This window comes from Bison bison, unplaced genomic scaffold, assembly GCF_000754665.1.
Source record: "Bison bison bison isolate TAMUID 2011002044 unplaced genomic scaffold, Bison_UMD1.0 scf7180017864365, whole genome shotgun sequence".
NCBI lineage: Eukaryota > Metazoa > Chordata > Mammalia > Artiodactyla > Bovidae > Bison > Bison bison.
The window spans coordinates 2,581,349-2,592,579 of NW_011494937.1; the positions used below are offsets into that span (position 1 = coordinate 2,581,349).

At 39.7% G+C, this 11,231-nt stretch overlaps 2 protein-coding genes across 2 annotated transcripts in view; both read right to left on the reverse strand.

The window, feature by feature from the left end:
* Window positions 1-11,231, reverse strand: part of LOC104999864 (zinc finger protein 791-like) — a 70,196-nt gene that overhangs the window by 42,670 nt on the left and 16,295 nt on the right. The window lies entirely within an intron of this gene.
* The window catches only part of LOC104999863 (zinc finger protein 709-like), a 22,773-nt gene continuing 16,304 nt past the window's right edge, over window positions 4,763-11,231 (reverse strand). Inside the window, 4 exon segments of the mRNA XM_010855492.1 lie at window positions 4,763-5,595; window positions 5,597-7,003; window positions 7,385-7,445; window positions 7,648-7,774. Of these exon segments, the coding sequence (XP_010853794.1) occupies window positions 5,289-5,595; window positions 5,597-7,003; window positions 7,385-7,445; window positions 7,648-7,774 (1,902 nt within the window). The 3' untranslated portion in view covers window positions 4,763-5,288.

Genomic DNA, 11,231 nt, shown 5'->3' on the forward strand with positions numbered 1-11,231 from the left:
TCAAGGCTATGGTTTTTCCTGTGGTCATGTACGGATGTGAGAGTTGGACTGTGAAGAAGGCTGAGCACCGAAGAATTGATGCTTTTGAACTGTGGTGTTGGAGAAGACTCTTGAGAGTCCCTTGGACTGCAAGGAGATCCAACTAGTCCATTCTGAAGGAGATCAGCTCTGGGATTTCTTTGGAAGGAATGATGCTAAAGCTGAAACTCCAGTACTTTGGCCACCTCATGTGAAGAGTTGACTCATTGGAAAAGACTCTGATGCTGGGAGGGATTGGGGGCAAGAGGAGAAGGGGACGACACAGGATGAGATGGCTGGATGGCATCACTGACTCGATAGACATGAGTCTGGGTGAACTACAGGAGTTGGTGATGGACAGGGAGGCGTGGCGTGCTGCGATTCATGGGGTCGCAAAGAGTTGGACATGACTGAGCGACTGATCTGATCTGATCTGATGGTGAAGCCACTTAGGTCTGGGTTTTCCTTTTGAGTAGTTTTTTTGTTAGTAATTCAACCACGTCACTTGTTACAATTAGAAAATCCTTTTTTTTTTTCTTATTTTCGGTAGAATGTATTATTTTTTAGAGATTTGTCCATTTCATCTAAGTTATCTAATTTGTTGTGATACTGTTGTTCATTGAATTCCTTTATAATGTTTTTGTTTTTTTGGCTGCAATGCAAGGCATCTGAGATCCTTGTTCCCTGACCAGGGATCAAGCCCCTGACCCCTGTAGTGGAAGTACAGAGTCCTAACCACTGGAATTCCCCTAAATTTCTTTATAATCCTTTTTATTGCTATAAGGTTGGTGAAATAGTCTGTGTCTGATTTTAGGAATTTGAGTCTTCTCACTGTCTGTCAGTCTAGCTAAAGGTTTGTCAATTTTATTGATTTTTTTTTCAATCAATCCTCTTCTGATTTTATTGATTTTCTGTATGCTGTTTCTATCCTCTCTTTTCTGCTCTATCTTTTTTATTTCCTTCATCTCCTTGGGAGTGGTGGTGTTGGTTGCCCATCCTTTCAAGTGTGATAAGGTACAAGGTAGGATTATTGATTTGAGATCTTTTAAAATCCCATGGTCGGAGGGCCTGGTGGGCTGTAGTCCATGGGGTCCCTAAGAGTCGGACACAACTAAGTGACTTCACTTTCACTTTTCACTTTCATGCATTGGAGAAGGAAATGGTAACCCACTCCAGTGTTCTTGCCTGGAGAATCCCAGGAATGGGGGAGCCTCGTGGGCTGCCGTCTATGGGGTTGCACAGAGTCAGACATGACTGAAGCGACTTAGCAGCAGCAGCAGCACTTCTCTATGGATTTCTTTGACACATGGGGCAGTGTTCTGTAGTCACCTGAGGTGTAATTATAGTGTTTCACATGTCTTTTATTTTCATGTCGACATTTTGCCTACTTGTGTATATAATATTGAAGTGAGATACTGGAATCTCCAATTACTGTTACTTGTTTTTCCCTTCATTTCTCTTTTGCTTCATTTATTTTGGCAAAGTTTCAATAAGTTATGAGAGAACACAGACCTATCAAGACAGAAAGACAAGACACTGTTCCAGTCAAGAGACCATACTCTTGATGCTAATGTTTCAACATCCCTTGGCTTCCCTGTTGGCTCAGATGGTAAAGAATCTGCCTGCAATGTGGGAGACCTGGGTTCGATCCCTGGGTTGGGAAGATTTGCTGGAGGAGGGCATGCAACACACTCCAGTATTCTTGCCTGGAGAATCCCTATGGACAGAGGAGCCTGGTAGGCTACAGTCGATGGGGTTGCAAAGAGTTGGACACGACTGAGCGACTAAGCACACACACACACATTGTTGTGCACTTTAGAGCCAAGGTACCCCATTAGCACAAATAATCAAGGAACTGTAGGACTTGGATACAGCAGCATAAGACAAACAAGTTCTTGCAGCCCTGATGATAATATTTTTGTGGGAAAAGACACATGGTTAGGAAATGATAAAGCTTTGGCTTATAGATGGAAATGAAGGCTTTGATGGAATGTAAAATAATAATGTGAGATAATAGGGAAACTGGGGTGTATATATATCTTTTCACTGAGGGTAGGCGCCTCAGTGAAATGGTGATGTCATTATTGATCACTGAATTTCTATGATGTAATACATCTTTAAAACTTTTTCAGGAACTCCTTGGCTGTGTAGATAAATGTTTAGTCACCAAAAACTCCATGGACTGTAGGCCACCAGGCTCCTCTGTCCAAGGGATTTTTCAGGCAAGAATACTGGAGTGGATTGCATCTCCTTCCCCAGGGGAACTTCTTGACCCAGGGATCGAACCTGCATCTCCTAATTGGCAGGCAGATTCTTTACCACTGAGCCACCTGGGAAGCTGTGTCAGTAAATAGGTTGCATCAATATAGAAATTCTGCATTCTTGTAATTAAAAGTAAAGATTCCCTGTAAAGAGAAAGATACAGACATGGTTCCTCTTCATTTTTGCAATTGTTAAACATTTTGTATATAGAATGTGTGCTCATGAGTTTGGGCATTGTTGGATATTGGCTCTTGGAACTTCCTAGTGATTTGGGCCGTGTTGTTTGTGGTGGTTTTATTTTTAACCACCTCATTTGAGGGGATTTTAATTTACCTTTAACTTTTAAAAATTATTACAGTATTTGGTGCTTTCATTTTGCTGCTTAACACGCCAATTACAAGTTCCTCCTATTTAGGGACATACATTCATCTGCACTGTTCAAACCCATCCTGAGTTTATTCTATGAGTAGAGTGATGACTACTCAAGTCTGTTGTGATTTTCCAGTGGAAACATGATAAAAAAAAAATAGTGGATGTTTAGAGGCAATCATACAAGGAATAATTGAGGTGAGCTGTAGGGAGAGGGTATTACTTTGGGTAATATCCTAATTTAGTATAAAAGGAGAAATGAGAAATTTTGTGTCTTTTTATTGCAGGAGTGGTTAGAAGTCTTGTGCATCAGTGATTCATTGGCCTGTTTTACTATTCGAGGTTTCATTTCCATATGCTTAGACTTCCAGTATATGTTGTGTAAGAGTAGGAGACAAAAGTAATAGCTGTGAGTTTTTATGAAGTTTTGTAAATACATATAAAGCTTTTATATTTATTTATAGATAGATAGATAAGAAGAAAGAAAATAACACAAATGCCTTTGTATGCTAGGAGAATATTAAACTCTCCTGAACTTCAAGTGTTCAACTTTGTCCCCCACCACTCTGAGATTCTTTCTAGGAAGAACTGAAGGACTGGGGAAGAAGGACATAGGCCACAACAGGCCTTTTTTGCAACCCTGTCTGAACACCCACTAGGGCTGCACCTCTCCTCGTTTCATCACCTAACTAGGAGTGAAGTGAGAGGGCTCCCAGGTCTATCTTTGAGTCTAAGTCAGCTTCCTCGAACAGATCTTTGGACATACTGTGGTTCTGAAACCTAAAGGTGTACCTCAAATGGAATTTGCTGGGGACATCCTCATTCAAGTTCATCACCATCAGTTCCCTCCATGGGCATCCACAAACCATTTCCAAGTCATTGTTTCCCAAATCAGGCCTATGAACATCTTTAGAAACCAATGCATATTCCACTCTGAAAAACTGACCTGAGGTAACATCAGGGGCAGAGAGTGACAGAAACATTCAGCAGAACCCATGTCATGGGCATATCCCATTGACCACAGAGACCACAGGCACTGCATATTTATCAGATCCACTTGCTTGCTTATTTACGCAACACTTTGAAAGGGGACACAAATAGCTCTAGTATTTTTTTCTTTTTTTTTTTTTTAAATTTTATTTAAATATTTATTTGGCTGCATCAGGTCTTAGTTGCAGCATGTACATATCTCAGAAAATGGATGTCAAACAGTTAGTAGTGGTTTTGAGGATACTTGACTGGAAGGAAAAAATGTAGAAAATGGGCTGGAAGGTAGTATACCTGAAGCTCCTATGCATTTGGCTCTCTTTAAATATGGTGACTGTGAAATCTGACTAACACCTTCCTTGTTTCTGCCTTCCAAATCTCTGGCAAGTCACACTCTTGGTGGACTCTAACAGGGAACCATAAAGAGGATGAGTTCTGGAAAATCTAATCCCTAACATTACCTACAGAGAGGATAGCTCTAGCTTTAGATTTTGTTGCCCCACCATAAGCCTCTCTTCTTTTTTATTTATTTACTTGGCTGCATTGGGTCTTAGTTGGAGCATAGGGGATCTTCATTGCATTATGTGGGATCTTTCATTGAGGCACACAGGCTCAGTTGCTCCGTGGCATGTGGGTTCTTAGTTCCCTGAGCAGGGATCAAATCCAGGTCCCGTGCATTGCAAGGAAGATTCTTAACCACTGGACCACCAGGGAAGTTCCTAGGCCACTCTTCTTAATTCCAAGTCTATTCACCAAATTATAGTCAGAAGGAAAGATACAAAGCAAGATATAAATATGAAAATAATTGTTCACATAGAAACTATATTCATTTATAAGTGAGGTATACACAAATATTTACTGAACAGTTTATTAGTATAGAAAATGTTAAAAGGCTCTTGTACTCTTCACTCCAACAAAAGAGCTTGGTAAGAAAGATAAATAGATATACTGGACTAGAGATATTCGAGAACTGCCAGAGCTGTTAGGAAAATCCAAATACCAAACTGTCATTTCTCAGTGGCCCCTTAACACAGAGCAAATCAAACATTATAAAACAATTTTAACCTAATTGCATTATGAGAAATTTACTTTGATTCACCTATGATCCAACTGGCTTCAAAAAGAAAAGATAAAATAAAACTGATTTAAAGAAAAAGCTCTATTAATTTTATGTACCACTGTGGAAACATGACTTACAGAGTCATCTCCCCTCATATTCATTTCTGAGAGTAATTACTAGAAATCCACTGTCCAATACTGCACTTTAAGAAAGAGAATTGATAAACACAATGTATTTCCAACTTTAATAACAACTGTTTCCTGTTTTCTGAAAGATTACACATAGATTAATTTTCATCAAGCTTTCTCATATTACTTATATTTATTTCTTTTCAATGTGAGTTTTCACATGTAAAGACATTGTAAAGATTTTCACATGTAAAGATTTCATTGAAATCTTTCTGAAACTGTTTAACTCAGGAGTTTTTGTCCAGTGAGTCCTTTCATTATTTTGGATTTGGAATGACTGACAGTTTTCTGACCTTTTTTTTTTTTTTTTTTTTACATTATATAGTATCTCTCCAGTGTGCACTCTCTTCAAATGGTTTGTGACAAATGAAGGCTTTACCATACTCCCTCCACTCTGATCTTTTTCAAGTCATCAAAAATAAATGAAAACCTCTGGTAACATCTGAAGGCTTTCCCATATCCCTTACAGTCACAGGTTTCTCTTCAGTATGAATTCTTTCATGCATTTCTAAGGAGGTATAATTTTTGCAGGACTTCCCACATTGTTTACAAGGTTTCTCTTCTATGGGAATCCTTTCATGTGTTTGCAAACTTTGAAAATATCTTAAGGTTTTCCCACCTTGTTTACACTGATAGGCTTTCTCTCCAGTGTGGCTTCTTTAACATTTTCAAAGTGAAGTTGGTTGGCTAAAGGCTTCTCTGTATTCCTTATTCATAAAATTTCTTCTCAGTGTGAATTCGTTTGTGCTTTTGGAAGGAAGTGTAATATCTGAAAGCTCTACTGCACTGTGAACATTCATAGGGTTTCTCTCCAGTGTGCAGTCTCATGTGTACTCTCAAGGTTTGGTGATGGGAGAGGGCTTTCCCACATTCCTTGCATTTGTAGGGTTTCTCTCCAGTGTGAGTTCTTCCATGTGACTGTAAGGAATTGTAATGACTGAAGGCTTTACCACACTGTTTGCATTCAAAGGGTTTCCCTCCAGTATGACTTCGTTTGTGTTTGTGAAAGGAAGGGTAATATCTGAAGGCTTTACCACATTGTTTACACTCATAGGGTTTCTCTCCAGTGTGCAGCCGCATGTGTATTTTTAAGGTTTGCTGATGGGAGAGGGTTTTCCCACATTCCTTGCATTCATAGGGCTTCTCTCCAGTATGAGTTCTTCTGTGTGACTGTAAGGAATTGTAGTAATTGAAAGCTTTACCACATTGTTCACATTTATAGGGTTTCTCTCCAGTGTGAATCCTTTGATGTATTCGAAAGGAACTAGGAGAAATGAAGGCTCTCTCACATTCCTGACATTTATAAGGTCCATCGCCAGTGTGAGTGATCATGTGTGCTCGAAGGCTTGAGAGACCTCTGAAGGTTCTTCCACACTCCTTACATTCATAAGGCTTTTCCCCAGTATGAATTCTTTCATGTTTCCGAAAAGAACTAGGACAACTGAAGGCTTTACCACACTGCTTACATTCATAGGGTTTCTCACCTGTGTGGGTCCTTTGATGTGTTCTAAAAGTATGATAATATCTAAGGAATTTTCCACATTGCTTACACTGATAGGGTTTCTTTTCACTGTGGGTTGTTTCATGTGTTCGCAATGAAGAAGAACAATTAAAAGCTTTCCCACATTTCTTACATGTATATGAGGCATTTCCAGTGTGTGTTACCATGTGTCTTCGAAACCCTGTGCTCCACATGAAGGCCTCCCCACATTCCTTACATTCATAGGGTTTTTCTCCTGTGTGGATTCTTTCATGTGCTTGAAAGGATGCACGGGAATGGAACGCTTTCCCACATTCCTCACATTTATATTTTTTCTCTCGATTGTGATTTTTCTCATGGGTCTCCAAAAACCGGAGATAGCCAAAGGCTTTACCACATTCCTTACATCTATATGGCTTCTCTCCATATTTCTGATACTCAGGTGGTTTACGTTCAGTGTGATAACTCATATGTCTCTTAAGGGATGAATGACGTGTAAACACTTTTCCACATACACTGCATTCACGTGGTTTCATTCTATTAGTTTTCTTGTTCATATTGAGGTTTGGAATAATGCTGAAGTTTTCTTCACACTGACTACCCTCTTTATTTTCACAGAGTCTTTCTACTACATGACTTCTGTGGAAAACAAACAAACAAATAAGGAGTACATTATTAATGAGTTCTTTATTAACAATTTTATATTTATTAGGACATTTGAAGTACATTTTTATCACTTACAGCAATAGTGTAGGTTTTATGTGTCTGAATGGTTTCAAGTTTAACATAAAAAATGCTCTTGCAATCATCAAAACAGTGACAATTCACAAAGAGAATTTATTTAAAGTGTTGAACTATTTTGCAAACACTGAACATCTATGTCACATAAGTAATTTTGGTGAAAAATTTCCAAGAATAACTAAATTTGGAGCACTAGTTATTTCCTCCTTTTAATTAAAATTGTATAACATAACAGAATACTCACATGAGCTACTATATTATATGGTGGGTATGACTTACCTTAATTTTCTCCCCTGATTTTTGTACTGATCTTCAATGTCATGATCTTCCCATTTTTCTCCTAAATTGCAGATCAAGGAAAAGGATTCCAAAATATTATTAGTTATAGAAAAATGACTAGATTCTATATCCATTGTTGGCTGTGACCTGGCCTAGTTTTATTTAGCAACATCCTGCATTTCCACATTTAATATCTTGGAACAATAAGCAAGAAACACCTGTTGTTACTAATTAACAAAATAAAGGCAAGTTGTCATCCTCACCTATTGAGACCAGGTTCCTCAAGGTTTCCCGCATCACATCTCTATAGAGCTTCTTCTGTGAAGGATCCAGGAAAGCCCATTCTTCCAGGGTGAAGTCCACAGCCACATCCTCAAAGGTCACTGAGTCCTAAAGCATCCCAAATGTGTGTATAGGAGGATGTGTGAGACTAACAGCCCTGGACATCTATACACCATTTATATGAAGACTCATTTTATGTATGAGTCTGTCACCTCTCTGACTTGATTATGAGAAGCTTACTCTCTGTCCACACTTAATTCCTTATAAATTTAACAGCATCATGAAAACATGCAAATTATTTATACAGTTTATTGTGATCTCATCAGATATTATTTCTGTCTCATCGCAGGGTCCATGCATGTTGGGAAATGACAGAAATGCTACACACATGAAACAAATATTATCATTTTAAGGTCATGGATTCCTTGTGAGGAAAACTCTTCCCTCTCCCTTACCACCCACTGTTTACAGCACTCCATGAGGCAGAGGGTGAAATTTGCATAATATTTTACTAAGTAAAAACATAGTGAAGAACTAGAAGCTTTTACTTCTATCCCTATCACCAAACATGAGTGTCCAGGACAAGTAGAAATCCAGCTTTTAATAAGATCCAACTGGCTATTTAGTCCTTAAGTTCCAGGTTTTTAGAAATAGTACAGTGATGTAGCTGGTGGAATGAAAATATCCTGACTACCAGGATGTATCCCTTTTAACTTGTGTAATATTTACCACAGGCTCAGCTCTCCCTTTCTCTCTCTGATTTTATGGACTTGAAAGTTATTTGGTATTTAGAGCTCAGATACCAGGAAGAACATGTCACAACTTAGACCACAAATTCCCTATACTCATGCACCTTGGGGCTGCTCAAAGGCACACAAAGTCACACAAAGTGGGATAATATGCCAGAAGCACTCTTTAGGGCAGAACCAGAACACTGTGCCCTGTGCTTTGCTGACCTTGAGTAACAGGTTAAGAGCTGAAGACTGCAAGTGTGTTCATTGAGAATCACAATGGATTCATGGTAATTTAATGAAGGATTCAGCAGTGCTTTCCTCCAAACAACCCTAAAATCTCTGTTTTCAAACTTCAGGAAGAAGTGGTTTCAAAACCAGCCATTCTAGAGGCTGTCCTCCCAAGTTCTCTAATTCCCAAACACTCCTATCTGGTCTACAGAAGTATGATGGCTTGACCACTGAACATAAGAACCCCTTCGTTGATGACAGCACACAGTGCCAATAGCATATGAAAGGGTTTACTTCCCATAATTGAGGTCTCTGGGGAAAGTAAGACCTGCTTCTCCAGCAGTCAGGAAATGCCTTAAGAGAGAAAGGAGCCTGGGCTTTTATAAAAAATTAGGGGGTGGATTTGGGTTCACACACAAGAACAGGATTTTATGAGGGCTTAACGTCTTGTTACTGCCAATAGAAAGGAGCACCAAGGCACTCTTATCACTATGTAGAGGTGTGGGTCAAAGAGAAATGAGGGGAAGGGCCCTGCATACATTCCCTTCTCTCTGAGGAATCTGGAGTTTTTCTCTGGTGCATGTAAGGCAGAATCTTCCTGACACCAGTATGGATTTTAAACACTGGTGAGTCTGAAAGGACCACAGGTTTTTCTGCAGCTTTTTTTCTAGCATTTGCCAGCCCCGTGCCTGAAATGATTTGAATACTCTTTCTCCCTGTGCCATTTCCCCTCCCACTTCCACTTCCTGCCTTCCACTGCCCTTGTATGAACGGAGTTTTGTAATTCTAGCTGTTGTATTTTGTGGACCTGTTATTTTTGTTTTTCTGTGAAGCACAAATATTAGATGTGGGAGGTATATGAGACTCCACTGCTCCTGGTCACTCCCTTTATAGCCAGCGATCACTGTCTTGTTTCTTGTAACTCAAGTTAGATTTTGGTCTCTTGCTCCACTGCAAAAAAACAAAAACAAAAGACAAAAAACAAAACAAAACAAAAAAAACACAAGAGAGGGGACAGGAGGAAAGACCTCACAGCTAGATCTGCTGGGTTTGAGGAATGATTTTCTTTCTTCCCCATGAAGAGGAAAAAGCTTTTCCACTGGTACATTTAAAGCTCCCCCAACAACAGGGAGGTACCAGTTTTGGACAAGTGCCACTGCAACACGGAATGCTCAGAGAACCTGAACTTTTAAACTCTGGAGGTCTAAACTTGACTGTTGGCCACTGCTGGGTCTGTCTGGTGTTTCAAAGGAATACTGGGTGCTGCAAATAGGAACTGAAGGGGTAAACTTATTAAACCCATTAAACCTATGGAAAAAAAGAGAGAAATGGGTGGAGGGAATGAGGCTTTAAAGTTAAAAGCAGTCAACCATCAAAAATGGGAGTCAGAGAACTCTGGTTTTGGGTCTGGTATTTAAGGAACTCTGGTGGTCCAGTGGTTAGGAATTCGCTTGGCAGTGCAGGGGACGCAGATTGGATCACTGGTCAGTGTCTAAGATCCCACATGTCTTGGAGCAACTAAGCCTGTGTGCCACAACTACTAAGCCCAGGCGCCATAACCAGAGAGAGTCCAAGCACTGCAACAAAAGATCCTGCATGACACAACAAAGATTCTGTGTGCCATGACTAAGATCTGAGGTAACCTAAATAAATAAATAAATATTTTAAAGCACTTGGATGCCATTCCCAACTTCATAGAAAAAACTTGAAAACATTTGAAATCAATAACTCTTCTTAGATCCATCAGAGCATTGATGTCACAGGAAAACCACTGTTTCCAAAATTGAGAAAGAGAAAATAAAGATACAAGGCCTGGGGACTTCCTTGGTGGTCCAGTGGTTGGGAATCCACTTTGCAATGCAGGGGTTCAAGAGCTGGATCCCTGATTGGGATCCTACATGCTTCAGGGCAGCTAAGCCATGCACAGCAGCTGGAGGGCCCACTTGCCACAGCTACTGAAGCCTGCCCACTATGTAGCTTGAGGGCCACAATTAGCCTGTGTGCCACACCTGGAGAACTTGTGTGCTGAAGCAATGGATCCCAACTAAGACCCAATGGAGCCAAAACCAAACAAATATTTTTAAAAAGTCATTGATGGCAAACCACAAATGCAGGAAGTTCAGAAAACACTCTATAAAGAGTCTGGCTGCCAGTACAGGAGACACCAGTTTGATCCCTGATCTGGGAAGATCCCACATGCCTTGTAGCAACTAAGCCCATGCACCACAACTATTGAACCTGTGTACCAGAGCCCAAGAACTGCAACTACTGAGCCTACAAGCCACAACTACTAAAGTCTGGGCACTCTGGAGTCTGTGCTCTGTGACAAGAGAAATCCCTGCTTGCCACAACTAGAGAAAGCCTGCACAGCAACAAAGACCCAGCACAGCCAAAAATAAATAAATAAAAATAAAATTATAAAAAAAGAAAAGGCACACCCAAGTATTTCGTATTGAAACTGAAGAAAGAATATATTGAAAAGATGTAGAAGAAACACCTTAGTTTACACAGATTTTTAAAAATTTACTCTAAGTATAGTTGATTTACAATGTTGTGTTAATTTCTGCTGTATAGCAAAGTGAATCAGTTATACACATACATTC